Source organism: Populus trichocarpa, chromosome 3, assembly GCF_000002775.5.
Source record: "Populus trichocarpa isolate Nisqually-1 chromosome 3, P.trichocarpa_v4.1, whole genome shotgun sequence".
Taxonomy (NCBI): Eukaryota; Viridiplantae; Streptophyta; class Magnoliopsida; order Malpighiales; family Salicaceae; genus Populus; species Populus trichocarpa.
In genome coordinates this window covers 21,630,734-21,653,776 of record NC_037287.2, presented here as the reverse complement: position 1 = coordinate 21,653,776, position 23,043 = coordinate 21,630,734, and the positions used below count along the sequence as shown (strand labels likewise).

At 36.5% G+C, this 23,043-nt stretch overlaps 2 protein-coding genes and 1 pseudogene across 13 annotated transcripts; 2 read left to right on the top strand and 1 right to left on the bottom strand.

Moving 5' to 3' along the window:
- Positions 1–1,814: 1,814 nt before the first annotated feature.
- On the bottom strand, positions 1,815–6,355 carry LOC18097223 (uncharacterized). 6 transcript variants are annotated; one of them, XM_024598358.2, is made up of 8 exons: positions 5,148–6,352; positions 4,921–4,973; positions 4,800–4,840; positions 4,550–4,612; positions 4,227–4,423; positions 4,023–4,134; positions 3,711–3,928; positions 1,815–3,043 (listed from the first exon to the last, which is right to left on the bottom strand). In XM_024598358.2, exons 1-8 carry the CDS (start codon positions 5,265–5,267, stop codon positions 3,020–3,022), a joined length of 828 nt encoding a protein of 275 aa, XP_024454126.2. In that variant the 5' UTR covers positions 5,268–6,352; the 3' UTR covers positions 1,815–3,019. The 6 variants fall into 6 exon arrangements, with proteins under 6 accessions (XP_024454126.2, XP_024454124.2, XP_024454127.2 ...); XM_024598356.2 differs by having other exon boundaries at positions 1,815–2,248; XM_024598359.2 differs by lacking the exon at positions 1,815–3,043 and adding an exon at positions 3,128–3,598 and having other exon boundaries at positions 4,365–4,423; positions 5,148–6,355.
- Positions 5,322–11,111, top strand: LOC7463562 (expansin-A1-like; annotated as a pseudogene).
- A 1,145-nt stretch (positions 11,112–12,256) lies between these two features.
- Positions 12,257–23,043, top strand: LOC7461338 (nuclear pore complex protein NUP214). Of its 7 annotated transcripts, none has more exons than XM_052451133.1 (18): positions 12,257–12,675; positions 12,764–12,978; positions 13,104–13,287; positions 13,664–13,810; positions 14,298–14,422; positions 14,726–14,838; positions 15,573–15,712; positions 15,966–16,131; positions 16,294–17,047; positions 17,523–17,675; positions 18,181–18,238; positions 18,529–18,662; positions 18,737–18,861; positions 19,089–19,434; positions 20,150–20,342; positions 20,444–20,671; positions 20,768–22,654; positions 22,743–23,043. In XM_052451133.1, exons 1-18 carry the CDS (start codon positions 12,453–12,455, stop codon positions 22,907–22,909), a joined length of 5,358 nt encoding a protein of 1,785 aa, XP_052307093.1. In that variant the 5' UTR covers positions 12,257–12,452; the 3' UTR covers positions 22,910–23,043. The 7 variants fall into 7 exon arrangements, with proteins under 7 accessions (XP_052307093.1, XP_052307092.1, XP_052307090.1 ...); XM_052451132.1 differs by having other exon boundaries at positions 20,765–22,654; XM_024596307.2 differs by having other exon boundaries at positions 12,258–12,675; positions 20,444–21,180; positions 21,274–22,654.

Sequence of the window (23,043 nt, the reverse complement as noted above, 5' to 3'; positions counted from 1 at the left end):
TGTATTTGGACCCATGAAATAAATCAATATAATTTGAACTAGTTCCCGAGTGATTTAGTTGGAAACTCGAATTAGGCAAATAAAATACGAGATTTCAAGATTAACCCATTAAACCAGATTTAATAACACAATCAAAAAATTATCCATTCTCTTAACATTTTTTAATTTTTTTTTGCATTTTAAAAATTAGTCTTCCCAGCAGCTTACAACGATGAGGGGGGTCCAAAAAGAACAGATGATGGGGAATAAGAGTGTAAACTTGATGGTGAAGGTATGCATGTGTGAAAATATTTGGGAAAGGAACAGATCCCCGCTCTGAACTGAAGTCATGGCAATCATATCATCGTAATATTAATTCCAATGCAGAATTGTTTTTAATAAATTAGAGAAAAGTTTTGGTAGGTGGAGACGAGGGAATTCTAAGCGGCCCCGGTCTCTAAGTGAGATGTCGAATTCTAAAGACGGGATTGTAAAATAAATAAATTGGGATGTCTTCATTTCACCACCCACCACCTCCAAGATGTTCATCAACAGATCATGCCCGCGTCGAGAATTACCGGGTAAAGAACGCCGAGCACTCCTTGGTCGAGCACTACCAGGACGAGAATTACTAGATCGAGCATTATTGCGTTGAGAACAATCAGGCAATTGGGCTGGAAACTATCAGGTCGACAACTACTACCTCGAGAACAATTAGGCAACTGGACTGAAAACTATCTGGTCGACAACTACTAGCTCGAGCACTACCACGTTGAGGACTACCGGGCAGAGCACTACTAGATTAAGGACACTTGGACCAGACACAATCTCTTCCAGCACCATTGAGTCGAGCATTGTCGGGTCCAAGACTATCGAGTCAAGGCCTACTAGGTTGAGCACTACCAGGTCGATGGCTATCAAGTTGAGGACTACCGGATAGGGCATGCTCGAGTCGAGGATGACCGGGTCAAGCACTACCAAGTTGACCATGCTTGGGTCGAGGACTACCATGTTGAGGACACTTGCGTCAAGCACTACCAGGTGGAGGGCTACTAGGTTGATCGAGGACTGCCAAGTAGAGCACTATTGGCCCAAGCATGCTTAGATTGAGGACTACCGAGTCGAGCGCTATCAGGAGAGATTCTCGGGTGGAGGACTACCATATCCAGCAATACCCAATCGAGCATGATTAGGTTGAGGACTATCAGGATGAGCACTACCAGGTTAAGCATGCTTGAGTGAAGGGCTATCGGGTCGAGCATGCTCGGTTTAAGGACTACCAGGTCGGGGACTATCAGGTTGATTACTACATGGTTGAGGACTATCGGGTCTAGCATTGCCAGATCGATCACTACTAGGTCAAGCATGCTCGGGTCGAGGACTATCGGGTCGAAGAGTTTTAGATCAAGGACTGCAAGGTCAAGTATGCTCAGGTGGAGAACTACCAAGTCGAGCACTATCAAATCAAGGACTATTAGGTCAAGCACTACCTCGTCTAGAGCTACCGTGTCGAGGACTATCGGGTTTAGCATTGCCAGGTTGAGCATGCTCGAGCTGAGGACGCTCAGGTCGAGCACTACTAGGTGGGTTAAACAATTTGAGATTAGAGGGGGGGGAAAAGGCAAAAATCAATTCAAGTACCAAGGACATTGTTCTAGTATCATCAATTCCAGGAAGCTCGGGAAATTGTTACAGTAGATAGAATTCAAACAAGCTAGTAGCCATAATTAAATCCAATGGTATCATTTTCTATCAATTGCTATAATAGACAGATCACGAAGAAGACGAGACAGAATCACTAATTAAAACAAGACATCAATCTGAGGTCAACAGTATTCATAATTGAGCTTTATATTGATAAGCAAACATTTGCAAGTCATTTCCACTTCAAAGTTCATATCATTGCAGTGGCTAGATTTCTAATGGAAATACTAGCCAATTCATAAAAAAATAACTACTCAAATCTAGAATGAAACCTACACGACAGGAACAAATGGGCACATACAATTCAGAGTGTTGACAAAAACAACATAATGCTCCAATCTAGATTAAATAATACACGAGGACATCTCCATTCAGTGAAAACTACATAACAACCACCTAATCTCTTTCACGACTGTCCATGACACAGTACGTGGCTGTACAAAACAAAGGTATCATCTCACCTTACAAACGGTTAAGAGTCCTGGGGAGCCTCAAATCTTGTTGGAGTGTCAATGCACATCATACATCATAGGCATGACATTAAAATGATAAGCAAACCAATCCCCTTGAGCATCACAGACAGCCACAATATCAGGACTCCATAAATACAATAATATAATGGACTAAAGTGAAACTGGAGTGCAAGTAGAGCAAGAAAATGAGTACAATGGAGCATAGCAGTATAGATAAACTGCAGACTTTCACATCCAAGATTATGAGCCACCGAGTTTATATAATTTACTTGGACTGCTTGTAAACTCAAAAAAAAAAAAAAAGAAGAAGAAAGCACCCTCCCGTTTTAGCTAAGACACCCCCTGCATTAACGCTGAATCAACTTTAAAATAAGCTTGGGAGAATACATGAGATCATGGAAGAGGCCTAAAACTGCAACAGTAGCTCTAAATGCTATGAACTCGTCAGAAGTTGATTAGAGAGGGTAGAGGGAGGCCAGTCGAATATCTTGTTGGATTCGGAAGAAGATTTTGCCTTTCAAAATCAGCAATTAGTTTTAGGTCCAGTATAAGATATGAGAGATTATTAACAACTAAGATTTGATTTATTGTTCGATTTCAAACTCAACCTTTCTGCTACAACACACAATAGAGCAACAGCAAGGGTTATAGCAGAAATCAAACTTGGAAACAAGGACGGAAGGACCTCAACTAGCGAGTGGTGTTGGCATTTTGCTAGGGTCTTTTGAGAGGGATTCCCAGGACAATCAACAATGTTAGTAAGGCAGATCATGGATGGGGGTAGATTTGGAAATGGGCATGGAACGGTTCAGCTTGTAATGTTAAGGGAAAAAATAGGAGAATCCTTCTTTGAGGCATTTCGTTCAGGTGTATTTGATGTGAAAAACCTGCAGTAATTATAGATGAATATTGTAATGGGAGAGAAACTAGAAAGAACACAAGATTTAATATGGTTCGACAATATGCCTACATTCACAAGAGCGAGGAGCTTTTATTTTCACTATATCGAAATAGGGTTACATAATATTTATTTATAGTAGACCCTAAACCATTCAAGGAATCCTAGCAACATAAGAAATCCTAGCCGTCCAAGAAATATTAATAATTTTTCTATAATACCTCTTTACCATACCGCAGGGCTCCCAACAAGCTACAACAGAATTATTGTGGGGTGAAAAAAGATACTGTGGAGGCAAATTATATTTGCCGTTCAGTTAGACTTCATTCTGTTGCTCTTTTGTTCCTTCAAGTTCAGGATAGTGTTGCTCTTGTACATGCCTTGTGTACTTGAGAACCAGGTGCCCATGGGTGTTTTCTGATAATTTACTAAACAAAGAAAAATCTTTGCTTCTTCAAAGACATGACATGCAGAGAATGAAAACACTCCTGCTGACCGCTAGAAATTTACCATTCATAATCAGGCCATCTCCAATGACCATGCCCTACATGATAATACCAAAATATCTATATATTCAACAAAGAGACAAGGAAACAAATAAAACAAGCACTATCATAAATAAAGCATACAAACGAAAGGCCAACATGGAAACTTACAACTAAAACTCCTTCCAGAAACGATGATTTGATCTGACAAACTTCATCACAGTGGGTGGAATTCAGTGATGCATTTCCTCCAGCACCTTCAGCAAGAAACCTTTCTAGCTCTTGATGGTAAGGAAGCTGGATTGATCGGAAAGGATCTGAAACATAGAGAACCACATATTTTCCCCCTAACATCTCCACGGAATTGATAAGCTCAGAGAACATTTCACCTGCAAATGTCCAATTAATATATATATATCTGGCAAAGATATGACTTTAAACGAACATTTTTGATATCATCAAGCAATAAAAAAATCAACCCACTTTCACTTTGTGGTTGGTCAAGTTCTTTCATTGAATTAGAGCCTCCATAACAGAATACAACCAGGTTAGGTTGCCCACTTAGTCTCTTCTCCATCCTTGAAGCCAGATAGTCCTGCACATTTTTAACGAATTAAAAAAAAAAAATTAAAATTAAGAGGTCTGTCATACACCACCAAAATTGTCCAACATTTCGATATCATTTACATTAACAGCGTGCAGTTTTGCAAGCTTTTGAAAGCTTTCACCCTCTACAGAGCATGACTCTGAAAAGGAAACATTACTGATTCCTAAATCCTGTCCACAAGCTTCAGCAAACCCAGAAACCAATGAATTCTCCATTGCCTCCTCTGATGCAGCAACATACGGAAATGCCATGGAAAAATTGGACTTTGTAAAAGGACCTGTTCAAAGTAGGAACGCTAACTATAAGAACACAAACAGGCAGGAATGAAGCAATTTCTGCAAATCAGGGTCTGCTGATTCCAATTAAAAAACCATTCAAAAATAGTTTGAGAAGCTCTTGTTACCTTGAGAAAGTTCACAAGAGCTGGATCTGCATTTTTGCTTGCAGAAATATCTGTGGAAAACAGCTGTAGAAAATAAATGGTGTGCAATCAATAACCTAGGGCTAGAAAAATAGCGACAAAGTTGCAAGATATTGCACTGCCAATGATATGCCAAGCTAACAAAAGTGTTCAATTATCAAAATAGACCAGACAACATTAAGCAGAACCTACTTAGTTACACATACCAAAAATAAAATTAGAATATGAATACCATAAGATAAAAGCCTCGGCAGCATGTTCACCAGATCAGTCCTATGGAAATAAAAAAATGTTATTGCACTCATGTATTGTGGTTACATAGTTGACTTATGATGAGTCCCAAAAGTTCTTACCCCTCTGCCAACAAAAACAACTGCCAGATCCAAAGATTGCTGAACTTTCTTTTCTGATCACTACATGGAAAAAGATTAAACAAAAAGTAAATAATTGAACCAAAAAAGGAGGGAAACACAAAATTTTCTTCTTCTTACAAGTTTTTTGAAGAAAAAATATTTTCAGAACTTACTATAATACTACCAAAAATTGCAGCAAGCTCTTAGCATGAAGGAGAGCGCAGTACCAGTAAGTTTGACCAGCCTCCTTCAGCCAGCACCAACCTGGCAAGATCGTTTGAAGAAATGGTCTGATAATTCATTGCTTCACTCATTCTGTTGTTTGACCCGTGATCAGAATCTAACATGTTTAAACATTCCAATTGTAGAATAATATGCAGCAAATATAAAGCCAGGAGAACATGATAGGCATACAAAATCTTCAAAATAGATTGAATATCATAGAAAGCACATATCCCATAAGCGAAAGAAGTTTGGCTGTTGAAATTCAAAAACCCGAAGTACGATATTTTTGTTCAACCAGTAGTAATTTACAAGAAAAACAGTGACAATGTTCAGGAGGTAAGAATACCAAATAAAGCATGATCTACTGATCTGTTTGTGATGTGGTTTCATTTTAGGGAGACTCAAAGTCATCTCATTTGCATTGTTTATCAGGAATCTATGGGGAGAAGCAGGTACGCCAGAAAAATCTGGAGGGTTTCTTACTGATCCTATTTAAAGATCTAAGAGGAGAAAGATTGTAATCCACTGTAATGTCGCGTATATTTGGTCATTTGTTGTGTTTTGCGTCTGAGGAATTTCATTAGCTGATATTCTGTAAGAAAGGAGAACGCTTTTGCATTGGCATTTAGTTGAAGTTTAAAGGATCAATTTCTCTTCCCTTTACTCCTACGTCAATTTCGATATAATTGATTCTCTTATAAACACACACACACACACACACACACATATCGCTTTATCATGGAAAATTTAAAAACCCTAAAAGAAAGCATATGTTAAACAACAGACAGGCTGCCAATTTACCGATAAAATTTCAAGTAAGAAACTAAATAGCTTAGATTGGAAAATGAAGAGAGAGAGAGAGAGAGAGATTCTGATGGCGGTGAGGAGACCAGAGGAAAGCTGGAACTGTTGTCGACGGAGAAGAAGAAGTCTGCAGGAATGAAAGGCGAGATGCGGCACCAACCACCGTTAACCACCATATCGCCGCAACCGTTACCATTCTCATGGTCTTCTTCATCTAAAAAAACCTTCATTTTATTATTATTTTCACAAAATCATTACACATTAAATTTTGCAAAATAAAAATAAAATTAATAATCTAACATAAACAATTAATGCGCAGACATATACAAATCAGGACGGAGAAAATTTGGAATCAATGAATTAATACAGAAAAAATTAAAATATAAACTGTTAGGTGATTAAAGTTAAATAACTAATCAGTCACTTCAAGATCCAATATAGAAATAGGAAAATTACTTGCCCTTTTTTTTTAAAAAAAAAAAACAGAATATAAATACACATTACAATGAACTGAATTAAATAACTAATAATCCAATAACTCACTACTTTATCATTTACTGAATTAAAACTAATCATATTTCTAAGCACATTTAGTTAATTATGTAAATTCATTCTGAGTTTGTTTTCTGAAAAATAGTTTTTTTTAAAGTAAATTTTAAAAAAATAAATTCTAAAAAAATAAATTATTTTTTGATATTTGGTAATGTAATGAAAAATAAATTGGAAAACATTTTCCAGTGTTTGGTTATATCATGAAAAATAAGTTGGAAAATAACTTATTAATGTTTTATTTTTTTCAAGTTTATTAAAATAATGAGGAACAAATCTTATAAATTAAAAATTTGAATGAGAATGAAATTGAAAAAAAATATAATTTCATAAATTATCTCAAATAAAATAAATAATAATCAAAATAATAGAGATCAAATTTAAAAAATAAAAAAAATAAAAGATAAAGAAATTAAAATAATAATAATTAACATTTCATAAATTATTTCAAATAAAATTAGTAACAACAAAAAAATAAGAATCAAATTTGATAAATAAAAAATTTTAATAAAAAAATGGTAAGGAAAAAACAAATAATAATTATAAAAATAAGGACCAAAGTTAATATAAAAATTAAATTTTAAGAGATGAAATTAAAAAATAAATATTCAAAACAAAAATATATATAGCAATTAAAAGTTTGAGGACCAAATTTGATATAATCAGCAAATAATATGACATTTCTAAAATTTTCACAATTTTCGGAAAGTGTTTTCTACCCAAATTTTCCAGGAAAACACTTTTTTAGAAATCAAGCTAAAAAAATTTTTGACCGGAAAATATTTTTTATTAACCAACTTTTTTAATAACAAATAAATACATAAAAATTTAAAAAATATCATAGCTCTAATCAAATTACATGGGAATTGGATTGTTAACCAGACATACTCTAAAACAGACTTACATTAATAATAAATCAAGTCCACACAAGGCTTACAAGCTATATCCAATACCTAAACCTAAATACCTTTTTGTTTGTTAAGCCCATAAGTTAAAGGCCTAGAGGCAGGTCCAGACTCATAATAATTCCTCCCCGTTAGAAGACCTTGCCCACAAGGTCTGGAAAGTCTTTTGCCAGCATACCGTACTCCATCCATGAAGCTTCATTTTTGTCCAAAAAGATTATTTCCGTGACTGCTTCTGTTTTTGAAGTAGATGATAGAAATAAACCATTCGGTTAATTACTAAATGTAATTTATTCTTTGTGAGATTTATTATTATTTATGTTTAAAACGTAAGGTAACAAAAGGCAAGTTGAAGCTGCTACTTCTTCCTTTTTCGCCATCTCCACTAATTATATTTTATTTGAAAAACTGATGTTTAATATTATTCAATATTATTATAAAATTAAATTAGAAAGAGATTTCATGATAATGTAATATTTACAGAATTTGATTGCAATCTCAATTTTATTCCTGATGATATTTTACTTGATGTTGCTGCACACTCAGAAAACCATGGAAATTATAATCCTTATCATATGGATTTCGTACGTGATGGAATTGTAAATAGTTTAATGGAACAATAAAAAATATTTTATATAGATTATTGTTTATTTCATAATGTAATAGCAGCGATTAAATCTATAATATTTCAATTAAAAACCATCAATATTAATATATGTTTCTTTTAGTTATTTTATAGCCTCAATTTAAAATGCATTTTTAACCAAACACATTAAATTATTTTTTGTTCAACCTCAATTTCAACCATAGTTTTAACCAAACATATATAAATATCAAACCACCCTCAACTAAAAGTGTTTTTTATAAAATAATTTTTTTCAAGCCACAACCACAAAAGCTACTACAATACAGGTCACCATCTTTCTGTACAAAATAGCATCATGTGTTGCAAATAAGGAAGTTCAAGAAATATTTCAATATTAGGCTAAATATTTCAACATTAGGCAAAACTATTAGTAAGTGTTGAAAACAATATGTTTGCTTGTAATATATATCATTAAACTAGAAAATTCTGAATTTATACACTCCACAAGAAACTTTATAGAACATGCATGTGTATCCATATAAATTACAAGTTCAAATTATAATAATATTAATGACATTACATAACTATATTAAATAAAAATCACAATAAAATATGACATTTATTAAATATAATCACAATTCTAATTTTTTCCTTGTGATTTTTTAATCTATATTGTTCCATGTTTGTAAAGCTAAGGAAACCAAAGGTTTCCTCGAATAAATTATATTAATAATAAAATTATAAATAGTTTGATGAAACAATAAAATTATAAAAATAATATTATTTTTATGATGTATCAAAAATAAAATGCATATTAATATCATTCACAACTACAAAAAAATCATACACGTTTTTTTTTTAGTAATTTTACTAGCAAAGCACTTACAAAAATATTTTAATCAAATAAATGCAAACTGCTTTTTAGTTAACACGAATTTCAATCATAATTTCAACCCATATTTTAATACAATAAACCACAATAACAATGATTTCATTAGACCTATTTTTTTCCACCTGCAACCACTACTATCCCTCGAACACGTACTAAAAGCTTTTGTAGTGAGACTGTGCTCATAAAATGTAGACAAGTGTGCCAGCTATAAGCCCAACCTTTGAACTCTTTTTTTTTTTTCATAACCTTTTCATAAAAAAATTCACTTCGTTTGTTTATTATAAAATAATTTTTTTAAAAAAGTAATTTTTATAAAAAATAAATTAATAAAAGATTTTTTTTATATTTGGCGATGTTAAGAAAAATAAATTGAAAAATATTTTTTAATGTTTGACTATACTATAAAAAATAAGCGGGATAATAAGTTATTAATGCTTTATTTTTTTCAAGTTTATTAAAAGAATAAGGATCAAATCTGATAAATGAAAAAGTTAAAGGAGAATGAAATTGAAATTTTTTTTTTTAATTTTATAAATTATTTCAAATAAAATAAATAAAAATTAAAAGAATGAAAATTAAATATAATAGATAAAAAAATTTTAATTAAAAAAATAATAAGAGAAAAAAAATAACAATGAAAAAAATTGAGGATCAAAGTTGATATAAAAATTAAATTTTAAGGAATGAAATTAAAAAAAATAAAAAAAATTCAAATATATATAATAATAATAATAACAACAACAATAATAATTAAAAGATTGAGAACTAAATTTGATATCATCAACAAATAACATAAAAATTTATTTTATTTTTTCACAACTTGAAAATATATTCAGTCCAAAATAAAAAAAAAAAACACTTATTTAAAAACTAAATCAACTTTTTCTTTAACTAAAAAATATTTTTTCTCTCTATAGAAAATAAATATAATTTTTTTTGAAAGGTGATTCTCATAAATCATTTTCTACTAAACAAGCAGTGCCTAAAACTCTGAAGAATAGCTCAAGGCTGATGCCCAAACACTAGACAAGACATTAGATTGCTATCCTCCAACCTTGCTAGAAATCCCGTGTCAGTTCATGAGCAGCAAGCCATAACAAAGATTTAGTTTATCGTCAATTTTCTTACAATCTGCCTTGGTTTCTCCTCATATGGTGAGAATGTTTTCAAAATGATGCTTGTCACAGTTGAATGTTAAAATATTTTGTGCTTGTGGATATGGGAATCTCTATATCCAGGGCTATGGGACAAACACAACTGCACTGAGTATTGCACTTTTCAATAATGGCTTGAGTCGTGGATCCTTCTATGAGATTAAATGCGCAAATGAGAAAAAAGGGTGCTTACCAGGGTCCATTATTGTCACGGCGACGAATTTTTGCCCACCAAACTTGGCTCTTCCAAATGATAATGGTGGGTGGTGTAACCCTCCACAACAACACTTTGACCTTTCTCAACCTGTTTCCAAAAGATTGCCCAGTACAAAGCTGGAATAGTGCCTGTCCAGTATAGAAGGTCCACACCCTACTCTACATTCATTAGATCTGTTCACACGCTTTTAATTTGGTTTTACAGGCTATGATTAACTGCTTGTTCGAAGATATATACATGCAGGGTTGCTTGCAGAAAGAGTGGTGGTATCAGATTCACGATTAATGGGCACTCCTACTTTAATCTGGTGGTGATAACCAATGTGGGCGGAGCTGGTGATGTAGTCGCGGTTTCCATAAAAGGGTCCAAAAGCAATTGGCAGGCAATGTCCAGGAACTGGGGCCAGAACTGGCAGAGTAACACCTACTTGAATAATCAAGCCCTCTCTTTCAAGGTCACAACCAGTGATGGACACACTATGGTCTCCAACAATGTGGCTCCATCCAACTGGGCCTTTGGCAGAACCTACACAGGGGGCAGTTCTAACTTCTCAATCACATCCCACCCTCATACATTAACCAAAATTACAGTTTCAAGCACTTAAATCTAGCTATTACCTTTAGCTAAACCTCCTTTTAATTAGTCGCCCGCATTTGCTAGTCCTCTTAATCATATAATGTCTTTTTTGTTTAGTATCACTGGTATATATGATACTGTTCTAATCTTGCCATGCATGGTGGGGTTCTTTTGAGAATGCAGTTTTTGCTTGACTTTCGTGGCGTTGTTGGGCTTAACTTGCTGAAGTCAGAATCACGTACCTCTCCTTCAAGTGGTCTCCTTAGTCTGCAGAGTGCATCTACAATGAGAAAACCTTTTTTCAGCGGCGAAGTGTAAGGTGTGATCTGTTTGTCTCTGTTTTTTTTTTTGTTGTGTTCAAGTTTGGCTGAGGTGAACAAAGGCTTTTCACCCACCCAAAGGCAGAATCCTTTCGCAAAAGGATGTCTGGTTTCACATCTGTAACAGAGTTGTATAAATTAAGAGAGGAAATGGAGAGAAGTTTAAGGGCAATCCTTTTCTGCTCAGGCATTGATTGAGTTGTAACTAGGAGTTGTTAATGCATACCCAGCTTCCTATATATCTTGTATTAGTTTTGTGCTTTTTTAATATCAATTATGAAGAAAATAATTCTTGCTGGACGTTGTTTTTTTGTGTGTGTTGGTTCTGCCTATCCTGGTTTCCTCAAACAAACAACTGAACATGACAATTCATCTCATGAGATTGCAGCTTTCAAACAATCCATGCTGCTATCGAAACCATATGCCTATTTGGCGTAGCAATTTTATCAATTCTATCCACAGAACAGAACTGCTTAGATTTAAGATAAAGAGTCATTTCCTCTTTCCCTCTTTCTGGGTGAAGGATAAGAGTAATTAATGTGCACACAAGTCTTAGGAGGATTCTGATACCAATCTACTGGTAAAAATGCGACAATGAAGAAGCAAAGTCTGACCGACCCTGTATCCCCCCCAGGATCCAAGCTGCTCCACTCTGACTGACCCCCTTCACTGTAGAAACAATTGGCTGAGCTTTCATGACTTGATCAAGACTCGTGTGTTAGATTGATGGATAAAAACTAGCTGATTTCGTTCCAAATATCCATGAAGGACTTACCAGGGAATCTTAGAACTGAGAGACTGGGGAGGGCAGCAGCTGCCTGGCTCCCTCCCTCCCTCCCTTCCCGCCTCAAACATACTTTTCATTAACATTACTTCTTGGTCTATGTGCTTTAAGATGTTACAATTTCATTCCCCTAATGAACGTTGAGCGATAAAAGTGTACAAATATTGGTACTTGCTTGATCTTTGTCTTTAAGAATGAATACATGGGAGAGGGCCCTCCATTCCCATTTGTCTAGCCCAGAGAACGAAAAGGCAAAGCTCAATGGGCCTGTCTCCCATATGTATCAAAGAAAACAAGCAAGTAGACGATGTCGTTCCAAAGACCATAGCTGGTGGCACCGCACGCTATCGTCCAGCCCTCCAAAGCCAGCCAGCCAGCCAGAGGCATAGGCGGATATGCTCTCACCTCTCCTCCTCCTTCAAATAAACTAAATTAAGAAGTAGTAGATTCTCTGTATCTCCTTCTTCTTCAGTAGCAGTGTAGTGTAGTAGACTAGTAGTAGCTCATTAATAATAATAAAATGGGTTTTGGAAAAGAGGGAGAAACAAAAACAGAATTCGAAGAAGAGAAAGAAGGAGATCATGTTGAAAGCAGCGATTACTACTTCGATAAGATTGGGAAACCCATTCCCATCCTCTCTGATCAAACTGTTTCCCCTTTCCCTTTGCAAAACCCTCCTCTTCCCTCTCGCCCCCTCGCCCTCTCCCAATCCCGCAGTCTCATCTTCCTCGCCCATCCCTCCGGTGTTCTTCTCAACTTTCTCATCCTTACACTTCTTCTATTTTACTATATCTTTTCAATTAACTGACTGGCTCATGCCTTTTTTTTTAGGGTTTCTCGTTGCGAGGACTAAAGATGTCATGGATGCCGCTATGGATATTAAGGAAAAAGGAAGCTCTTCTTCTTCGTCCATTCAACATGTCAGTCTTGTGGATGTCCCTATTGGGAAAGTTCACATTTTGACACTCTCTACTGACTCCTCTACTCTTGCTGTTTCTGTTGCTGCTCATATTCATTTCTTCCATGTCCATTCCCTTCTCGATAAGGTACTCTTTTTTTTCTCCCTAAACCCTACTCCATCTACTGTCAAATTTTCAAAATTCAAAATTTTGCTATAAATTGTGATCCTATATCTATCTCCTTGCTCTAATATCTATTTTTTTTTTTGCAGGAGCAAAAACCGTCCTTCTCTTGCTCGCTGAGTGAACCATCATCATCTACTGTCAAGGACATTCAATGGAGAAGGAGACCGGACAATTCTTACCTTGTTCTTTCAAATCAGGGGAAGCTATATCATGGTGCTCTTGCTGCCGTCACCCATACTCTTAAACACATAACGGACAATGTTGATGCTGGTATGCTTGCTTTCTTTCTTTTGCCAATAACAGTTACTAAATGCTAGTAGACTTTTTGGAGCCCTTTAGATTTATCACCACAACGCAGAAACAGATGTGGATGCTCCAATCTAACATCCTTGGCAATGCCGAGGCTTTTATTGGCAATGCCGAGGCTTTTATTGGGTGTAAATATTGCTTGACTTGGTTATTACAGTTTGTTTGTGAAATATATTATTATAGCCTTGCATGAAGACTACCCCTAATACAAGTTTGCTATTCCAACAACTGTACTGTTTTTTCAAATAAAATAAAATTTTCCCATTATGAAGTTGGTGACGAATTTTATTCTGTTACTAGTATGATTATGCTTACTTGTGCTTGCTCTCTTTGATAGTTGAATGGAGTCTAAAAGGAAAATATATTGCTGTCGCAAGAGGGAGTCTTATCAGCATTTTGTCCTCAAATTTCAAGGAAAGGTTCAGTATATCCCTCCCATTCAGGTCATGGATTGCTGATAGTGATGATAACTGCACTGTCAAAGGTATTTTCTTCCAATGTCAGATCCCATGTCACTCACATGCACGAACTAATGGATGAATTTTTCTCTTTTTTTTTTATGGAGGTAATAATTTGGATGGATGAGAAATGACTTTTGTATTGGCCAAAGTTGGCATCATTTCTGTCTTTGTTAGCAATCAGGTCACTTGTGTTTTCATGTCATGGCCTTAAGATCTATTGGAATTGGTTTTACATTAATTCAATTAGAGTTTCACTATCAGTTATTATATTGTGGTCTGATTCATATATTAATATCCCCTAAATCCAGTGAGCTATTATTGTACTTTCATCAAAAAGAATTTTCTTGTGTGAATGGATATACAAAGCTCTTTTGGCTTTTGAGTCCCAGTTGTAAATTTTTTGTTCTTGACTTCATGTCTTTCTACTTAAAAAGGTCGTATCTATTTCCTTGAAATATTTTCTGTTGTTAAGTTCTGGAACTGATTTTTTTTCTTGAATAACTGAACCAGTGGACTCTATCAGATGGGTACGTCATGATAGTATCATTGTAGGATGCTTTCAGCAAACTGCAGATGGAAAGGAAGAAAATTACTTTCTTCAAGTAATCAGCAGAAAAGATGGCAAGATTTATGATGTTAGTAATTGTTCTCCACTTGATTATAAGGATTTGGCCTTCACTTTATTTTCACTGCTTTCTTTATTTTACACCATTTGCTATTGACATGGTGGATTTTTTTTTGAGGTGCGACTACACTAGTCTGTTTTGAACTCTTAGCTGAATTAATGTAGGGTTACATGGGTTTAGGGTTTGGGTTTGACACTTTGTGCTTTTGCTGAAGTTCTGAAGGGAAAAAAGACTACCAAAAGCTGTGTGATTGCCATTCTTTGTTTGTGTACTTATTGTTTGAGCATTGATTCGTGAAATTTTCTATTGCAGAGTTCTTCCAAGCCAGTCGTGCTATCATTCTATGATCTATTTTCGGGTCTTGTTGACGATATTGTGCCCTATGGAAGTGGACCTTATTTATCCCTGGACTATTTAGAACAATGGTATCGATGTTAATCTCATACCTGTGTAATTTTTCTTTATACTTGATATGAATGACAACCACAGTGATTGCTTAGTTTGTAATCATTGAACTGGGCTAAAAGTTAGGTAATTGCTATCTTGTTAGGCTCCGTTACTAAATATCGTTTTCACTCGAAGACCATCCCACATAACATAGCTGTGGTGGCAAATAATTTGACTGGCACAAATATTAAAGTTTCTTGTAGTGATATAAAACTATGAATCTGCTGAATACTCAATATTGAGAACACGCTTTGTTACTCAAATTTTTCTGCTTTGCGGAACATTTATTTCCATATCCCATCTTCCTTGAAGCCTTATTGTCCAGAACAAAATCTAAGCATTTCCTGCCCATTTACATTTGTCAATAAAAATGCTTTACTTGGGTTCCAGCAGTAACTCTTTTTTGTTAAGGGCTTCAGACCTATCTACCTTGTGCTGGCTATGACTTTTCAGTTCTTTTGGTTTATAATGTGTTGTATAGTATCAATTATCTAATGTGGTCTTGAGTTTGAAACATTAATGTGGATTTTTTTTTCATTTGCCTACCATTCCCCCCCCCCCCCCCCCCAATATCTGGTTACTAGCCATATGTGAGTCCCATTACTCCAGTAAGAAATAAATGCCTCTAATGTCTTTTTAATACCTACCAGTTCAAACCTGCACTGATTTGTAATAATTTAAGTTGCTCTTCTATCTGAATTTTTAATTGCAGTGGGCTTGCAATTACAGCTAACAAGAAGAACACAGATCAGCACATTGTGTTGCTTGGTTGGTCAGTGGAGGATGAGATGAGTGAAACTGCAGTTATTGACATTGAACGAGATACTTGGCTCCCTAGGATTGAGCTTCAAGGTACAGATGAATCAAGTGACGGGCGTGTTTTGCAATAGTGTTGATTGTATGTACTAAGGACAGCTCAAATGAATCAAGTGATTATTTTGTTTTGTCAAGTGTGTTCAGATGACTTAGTTTTTCTTCTGTCTCGGTTCTCTTGAAACTTCATTTTTGATTTTTTTATAGCTGTTTTATGAATTTCAGTCATTTCACGATTGTGGTTAATTTTAGACCTTTTATTCTAAGCAGTGTTTAAATGGCCTTGTTTCAGAAAACGGAGATGATAATTTGATCATGGGGCTCTGCGTTGACAGGGTTTCCCTCTATGGAAAAGTAAAAGTTGAAGTGGGGGTTGAAGAACAGAAAGAACTTTCACCCTACTGTGTTCTAATGTGTGTTACTCTTGAGGGAAAGCTTGTCATGTTCCAGGTTGCAAGGTCAATCTCTATATCATTTGCATCTCCCCTTGTAAACAATAGGATTTGTCATGCCAAATTAGGCATCTAAGTTATTTCTCTCTTCTCACAACCTAAATTATATCAATCCTTTTCCTATGTTGTATATATATGTTCTGGCCATTGAATTGCTTTATATTGCAGTGCCACAGGAGCTAATATTCAACCAGAAGTTGATTCTTCCCTTGAGGATGAGGAAGAGGATATTGCTTTGGAACCTGAAGGGTGTGATCAGTCTAACCTTTCTTCTGGGTTGCATGAAGAAACATTGGAAGAGATATCTCTAGGTCTTCAACCACAACATGCGAGCAACAAGGAACTACAGCTCAATAAAGATGGTGGAATTCCTACACAGAAGGACCTTGTTCCTTCTGTCAAGAATGAGATTCCTGAAAAACTGGAAATAAAATCACTTTCTGTACAACAAAGTGCGAAATTAGGGCAGTCATCTTTGAAGGCCTCATTCCCAGAGATACCTAGGGAAGTTGGATCAAATGCTTTACCAGGTGTCCCATCTCAGTCATGGGCAAGTGGAAAAGTTACATTATCAGCTTCAACTTTGATTCAAGGAAATAGACCCGATTATAATAATGTTCAAGTTGGTGCTGCAAATGTTCCTAGTGACCTTGGCAGTAAATCTTTTTGCATGAAGGATACTGCTGGTCAATCAACTTCTTTCAATGCTTCTGTTAGACCAGCTCTTGACGGGGAACAAAGAGGTTCGATTGTGTCAGGGACAATTGAATCATTGCCTGCCTTTCGAAGCTCACAGTTGTCATCTCACGAAAATTTTGCTTCAGCCAGGTCTCCAAACCACAGACTCAAGTATTCAAAAGACAACTACAAAACTTCATCCCTGAGGAGTTCGGAGCCAAACTTATCAAAACAATTTGGTAATGTATGTGTATTTTTCCTATGCTGGTGTTACAGAAAAATTCTAATCTAACTCTGGGACAGGATCTCTTACAGTTATCATGCCATTTCAATCCTTTAATGTGAATTGTATCTTTGTTTATTTGTAACTTTATAACTTAGCAAAAACTGAAAGGCAGCGTTGCAAGATAGTACCTATGGAGATTCTTAAATTTTAATTTCTGTACTGTCAATCAAGTTTAGTCTTGCGTAAATTTCACAAGCATTTACCTGCTTTACGAGCCAGCATATCAAAGTTTTTTTCTTACAGGTACATTTTACATGATTGGCTTGTTCCCACATATGCACATATCCGCATAAATGTCTTTTTTCTCTTTGGGATCTTGGTTGTTTCTTTTTCTCTTCCTTTTGAGGAATGGGAATGTGGTGTTTTTCTTATTTTCCCAATTGCACTGCTTCTTTTGTCTCGTATTGTCCTTTAAGAAATTTCTATACTCCAGATTAAAGAGCTAGCCAAAGAGTTGGATACACTTCTGGAATGCATTGAAGAAAAAGGTGGTTTCAGGGATGCCTGCACTGTATTTCTGAGAGGCTCAGTTGAAGCTTTGGAGGAGGGCATGGGAACTCTCTCTGAAAATTGCAGAATGTGGAAGGTGATATTTCATTGTAAAGCTCATTGTTATTTCTTAGCTCAGCTATCATGTATCATTATCAGCTTGCAGGTTTGATTTGTTTACACTTTCATCTGTTGTTCTGTTAATTGCTATATTCACTAGAAAAGTATCACTCAGTAAGAATGATAGGTTCTTTAATATTTAAGGCAGTAAAGCAAAAGTGAAAAATGGGATGAGAGAGAGATTTCTGGTCCTCATCTCCTAGGAATAGGATTAATAGCAAAATAGATGAAACTTGAGAGTACAGCTTTGGAGTTGAGGTCCCTTTTGAGTGAATCTCTTCCAAGCTGACCATCTATGAAACAATGACATTTTAAACTCAGGTGTGTAAATATGATTTTGCATGGTCATCGATCTATTAAGACCTGCATGTCTGTGTATGCCTGTGCATTTTTGTGCATTATGTACACTGTATATAGGTGCTTTGTGATGTATGTAGCCAGATTGCTTCAAGTGTTATTTATTGTGTCTTAGTAATTTTCAGAGCGTGATGGATGAGCGGCTTGGAGAGATCCATCATCTTCTAGATAAAACTGTGCAAGGTATTTTTCAGTTTTCCAAATGTCTTGTTATTGCTAACAGCATTTTCATTTTCTTGAATTGAATTACTTGAGAAATTTCTTAATATGGGAACTTTCAGTAACTTAAAAAGCAGAAGTTATTAAGTCATATAGATATAGACATCACTTCACTGAAAGTTTTAGAAATTACTACAATCTGCTGCAAAATACTATTTCAGGATTATAATGAAATTGGTATAATGCATCTCCCATTTTTTATTGTGTTGGTTTCTTGTTTTGAGTTTCCATTCAGTTGTTCATCTGGTTTTCAGTTTTGGCAAGGAAAATATATGTAGACGGTATTGTCAAGCAAGCTTCTGATAGCCAATATTTGGAACTCTGGAATCGCCAAAAGTTGAGCTCTGAACTTGAGTTGAAGCGGCGGTGTATACTAAAACTAAATCAGGTTGGTTATCAGTTGATGTTAACTTGTGCGATTTGTCCAACTTGACAATTGCTATATCTTAATCCCTTTTCCAGGAGTTGACTAATCAGTTGATTCAATTGGAGAGACACTTCAATACCCTTGAACTTCAAAGTTTTGGTGGAAATGCTGGATTTCACACAGATCGGAGAACTTTGCAGATTAGATATATGCCTTCAAGGTATAGTTGATATCAGATGGTTAGCTCGTATATGAGAATTGCTAAAAAGAAGATAAAACTTGAAAATAAAATCTACGATGTTGTTAATAGCTTGCAGAAGCTGTTAATCAAACAATTGCTGGAAGCTCATGACCAAATAGATAGCAAGGCAATCCAATTTTAGCTTTGTGAAAATTGGTGGCTTTGCTATCCTAATCTCACTAATTCTGAAAATATTTTGTTTGCAGACAACTTCAGTCCTTGCATAGTTTACAAAACACAATGAGTTCACAGTTAGCAGCTGCTGAACAACTTTCTGAATGTCTCTCAAAACAAATGTCCATGCTGAGTATAGAGTCACCTGTAAGACAAAAGAATGTCAAGAAGGAACTTTTTGAAACAATTGGAATCCCGTATGATGCCTCTTTTAGCTCACCAGATGCAACGAAAGTTGGTGATACCACTTCATTGAAGAAACTTTTACTTTCTTCGGGTTCTGCTGCCACTAAAGGTAAGTCTAGGAGACACCAATCAAGTGCTATGAAAAGTTCTGATTCAGAAACTTCAAGGAGAAGGAGGGACTCACTTGATCAGGTAATTCTTTTTCAAGCCATTTTATCAAATCTTGATGATCACTCTAGTGTTAATCACATGTTAACCTCAACTAGTTGGAATTGAAATTTAGTTGTCCTGAGTTGAGTCCCCTTATGATACTCAAGTCACTGAAGCTAGATTGCTTTTGCAGATAGCCAAAAATTTGCTTGAATTATAGAATCAATCTACTAAAACTTTTCCATTGGATATATGAATTGAGCTTCGCACAGACCATTCTGCTTTGTTACTCTTATTATGGATTCACACACTCTCTTCCACATGACTTTTTGATGATGCAACTTATATTTAAAACAAACAAATAATATCACCGAGGTAAACAATTCAGGAGATGGAAAAATGTACACAAGAAGAGACTTAATTCAAAACTTCAAGATAAAAATAAATGGGAAGAGATTCAGTGGTTGAAACTTCTTATAGCCATGCTTAGAATCAATTAAGGTTGCTCTACCAGGAGATTTAGTTTGGTTTCTGTGTGCATAAGAATTTTACTAAAATATATGTTCTGCTAAATTAGCAGAAGCATATTTAACTTTAAAGAAAACCAAAAAGTTTTAACTTGAAGAAAACTAAAATTCCTGCTAGAACTTCATGTTATGCTTTTATGTTATTATCTAAAAGTATTCCATATAATCCACTGTGATGAGATTTTTTGCAAGCTCCAACATGCATGTTTTTTCTTATGACCCTGCTGCAGAGCTGGGCTAGTTTTGAGCCTACGAAAACAACTGTAAAAAGGGTGCTTTTGCAAGAAAATCAGAAGAAAAATGTGAATAAATCATTCTTGTTGAAGGATAGGCAAATTTTTAGTTCTGGCTTGGGGGACATATCCACAGTTCACCAAGAAGACCAGACATCCCGTTCTTTCTTGCACCCATTGGAAAGCAAAGGTGAGCTATTACAAAGTTTAGATGAAACAGCATGTGTTCACTTATCATCTAAAAGCATAGGAAGAAAATGCACCTGATGGTTGCTGTTTTTTATGTTGAAGCAGGCCTTCATTATGGATCCCCTAAACAAACGTTTGAGAAAAAACCAACCGTTCCATTTAAATGGGCTACTGATCCTCCAATGTCATCACAGCCTCTGGGCTTGCGTTCTCCTATACTGCAAAATAACAATGTAGCGATGGTATCAGTTTCGTCATCACTGGTATCACTGCCAGGAGGAGAAATACGTAGCAGGGAAGCCTACAATATGACTGCAGATAAATCTAAGAGTATGTTTTCTCAAATTGAGAAGCCTGATTCTGTTTCCACCAATGAGACCAGACATATTCAGCAAACTGAAACTAGGATAAATAAAAATTCAGCAGACTCTACCGTGCCACCAATGCAGACACCTTCGTTTCCAAAGAAACCAAATGAGATTCCTGTTTCAACTACCAGTAGCGTGCTTGCAAAGTCAGCAATGCAAAGTGTGAGGCCTGGACCAGCAGACACCAAAAGTTCATTTTTTGAATCTCCCAATAAAAATTATGAGCCTCCGCACTCTTTGTTAGGTGCCTCTTCTGTGGCTCCCACCCAACCTGGAAAAGTTCCTGAGATCAATTTTGCTACTAGCAAAAGCCAGCCTAGTGAAAAAGTTTCATCTTCTCCATCAGCCTTCATACCGCATGCAGTTTCATCATCTCTGATGTCCAATATATCACCAAACATCTCATCATCAATATCTGCACGGATGTCGTCAGCTGCAATGTCACCGAGCACATCTTTAACCAGTTCTAAGGTCACCACCGGCTCTAATCAAACAGTTACTTCGACATCATTGTCATCAGTTTCTGTCTCACCTGTTTTTTCTTCCGGTTCATTGTCTTTTCAGGTCCCCAGGACAGAGCTACCATCACATGCTCCACCTCTAACTTCAGAGGTTTCTCCAGAGCTGCAACCCCCTCTAGGGAAAACTCTGCCTTCTAGCAATCCAGGTCCTTCATGTTTGACATCAGAATCCCTTGAAACAGATATTCAGCCTCTTATGGAAAAACCTGCACGTAATGTAAACCCCACTCCTACACCTTCAGTGTCAGAATCACTTAAAACAGAGCCCCAACCTCCTGCTGGAAAAAATCCACCTTCTGTCACTCCAACGACCCCTACCCCTTCAGCATCAGAGTCCCCCAAAACAGAGGTTCCACATCCTACGGGTGAAGTAAGTTCAAAATCAGATGTGGATGTTCCTGCAACTGCTCCACACCCTAACCCTACTACATTTGGTTTGAAGCTTGAACCTTCAGCATCATCTGTCCTTACTACAGGACTATCAACTGGATTTGCACCAGTAACCCAGCCCAGCTTGAATCACTCTGGAAGTACTGCATCTAAGGTGGCTCTGAATTCTCAACCTCAACAGCCATCTTCTCATAATGTTCCTTTTGGAGCACCAATCCCGACTTCTGATAGCGTTAGTGGAAAGAATGAAAGTTTGGATGTTGCAGTTACAGAAGAGGTTGAAATGGAGGAGGAGGCTCCTGAGGCTAGCTGCACAAATGAACTTAATTTGGGAAATCTTGGAGGTTTTGGGATTGGTTCAACCCCTATCCCAACTGCTCCTAGAGCAAATCCATTTGGCAGTCCATTTGGTAGCACGGGATCAAATGTAGCAAGCTCTTCGTTGACCATGACTGTACCTAGTGGAGAGCTCTTTCGACCTGCCTCTTTCAACTTTCAATCTCCTCAGCCATCCCAAAAGCCTCCACCAACAAATATGGGTGCTTTCTCTGGTGGCTTTGGCACAGGAGCAGTTGCTCAAGCTCCTGCTCAAAGTCAGTTTGGCCAGCCAGCACATATTGGATCAGGACAGCAAGCACTGGGATCAGTTCTTGGGACTTTTGGGCAGTCGAGACAGTTTGGAACTGGTTTACCTGGAAGTGGTTTCGCTCCTACCAGTGGTTTTGGTGGTGGCCTTGCTGCTAGTAGTTCAACAGGTGGCTTTGCAAGTGCTGCAACTGCTGGCGGGTTTGCTGGTGCTGCTTCTACTGGTGGTGGATTTGCTGCTTTGGCCTCATCTGGTGCAGGATTTGCTGGTGTGGCTGCTGGGGGTGGGTTTGGTAGTGTAGCTTCTGGTGTTGGGTTTGGTGGAGTGGCTTCTGGTGGCAGTGGCATTGCTGGTGTGGCTTCAGGTGGAGGTGGATTTGCCGCAGCAGCCTCGAGTGCTGGTGGTTTCGCAGCAGCGCCTGCATCTGGTAGTGGATTTGGTACATCAGGTAGCATTATTATCTAATATTCCATTTTCCTCATCTTTTGTTTAATGCATGCGAAGTCTTTGCTGATTTGCAGTGAAAATTTGCACAGGTAGTGGATTTGGGGCTTTTGGCAGCCAACAAGGTACTGGAGGATTCTCAGGTTTTCCTGGTAATGCAGGAGGCAGCCAACAAGGAATTGGTGGATTCTCTGCTTTCAGTGGTAATCCAGCAGGAACTGGAAAACCTGCGGAATTATTTACACAGATGAGAAAATAGAGTTCAGAGTTTTTGGACTAGGATTGGAATATTGTTCGCAAATGAAAAATGTATTTGGGAAAATAGAATGTAAATTGAGATTCACCCGATGTGAGATCACATTCTGTCTGCAATCTGAGTTCTGCTCTTTCTTA

What these genes read in the sequence shown, in the direction of transcription:
- LOC7461338 (XM_052451130.1), top strand. Translation starts at nt 12,453, where the DNA reads ATGGGTTTTGGAAAAGAGGGAGAAACAAAAACAGAATTCGAAGAAGAG. An exon ending in AAAATTGCAGAATGTGGAAG is followed by an intron (nt 17,676 to 18,180) that starts GTGATATTTCAT and finishes AGTAATTTTCAG; the next exon opens with AGCGTGATGGATGAGCGGCT. An exon ending in GCACCCATTGGAAAGCAAAG is followed by an intron (nt 20,343 to 20,443) that starts GTGAGCTATTAC and finishes TTTATGTTGAAG; the next exon opens with CAGGCCTTCATTATGGATCC.
- LOC18097223 (XM_024598354.2), bottom strand. Translation starts at nt 5,267, where the DNA reads ATGTTAGATTCTGATCACGGGTCAAACAACAGAATGAGTGAAGCAATG. An exon ending in GCCGAGGCTTTTATCTTATG is followed by an intron (nt 4,613 to 4,799) that starts GTATTCATATTC and finishes TATTTTCTACAG; the next exon opens with CTGTTTTCCACAGATATTTC. An exon ending in CAAAACTGCACGCTGTTAAT is followed by an intron (nt 4,135 to 4,226) that starts GTAAATGATATC and finishes AAAAATGTGCAG; the next exon opens with GACTATCTGGCTTCAAGGAT.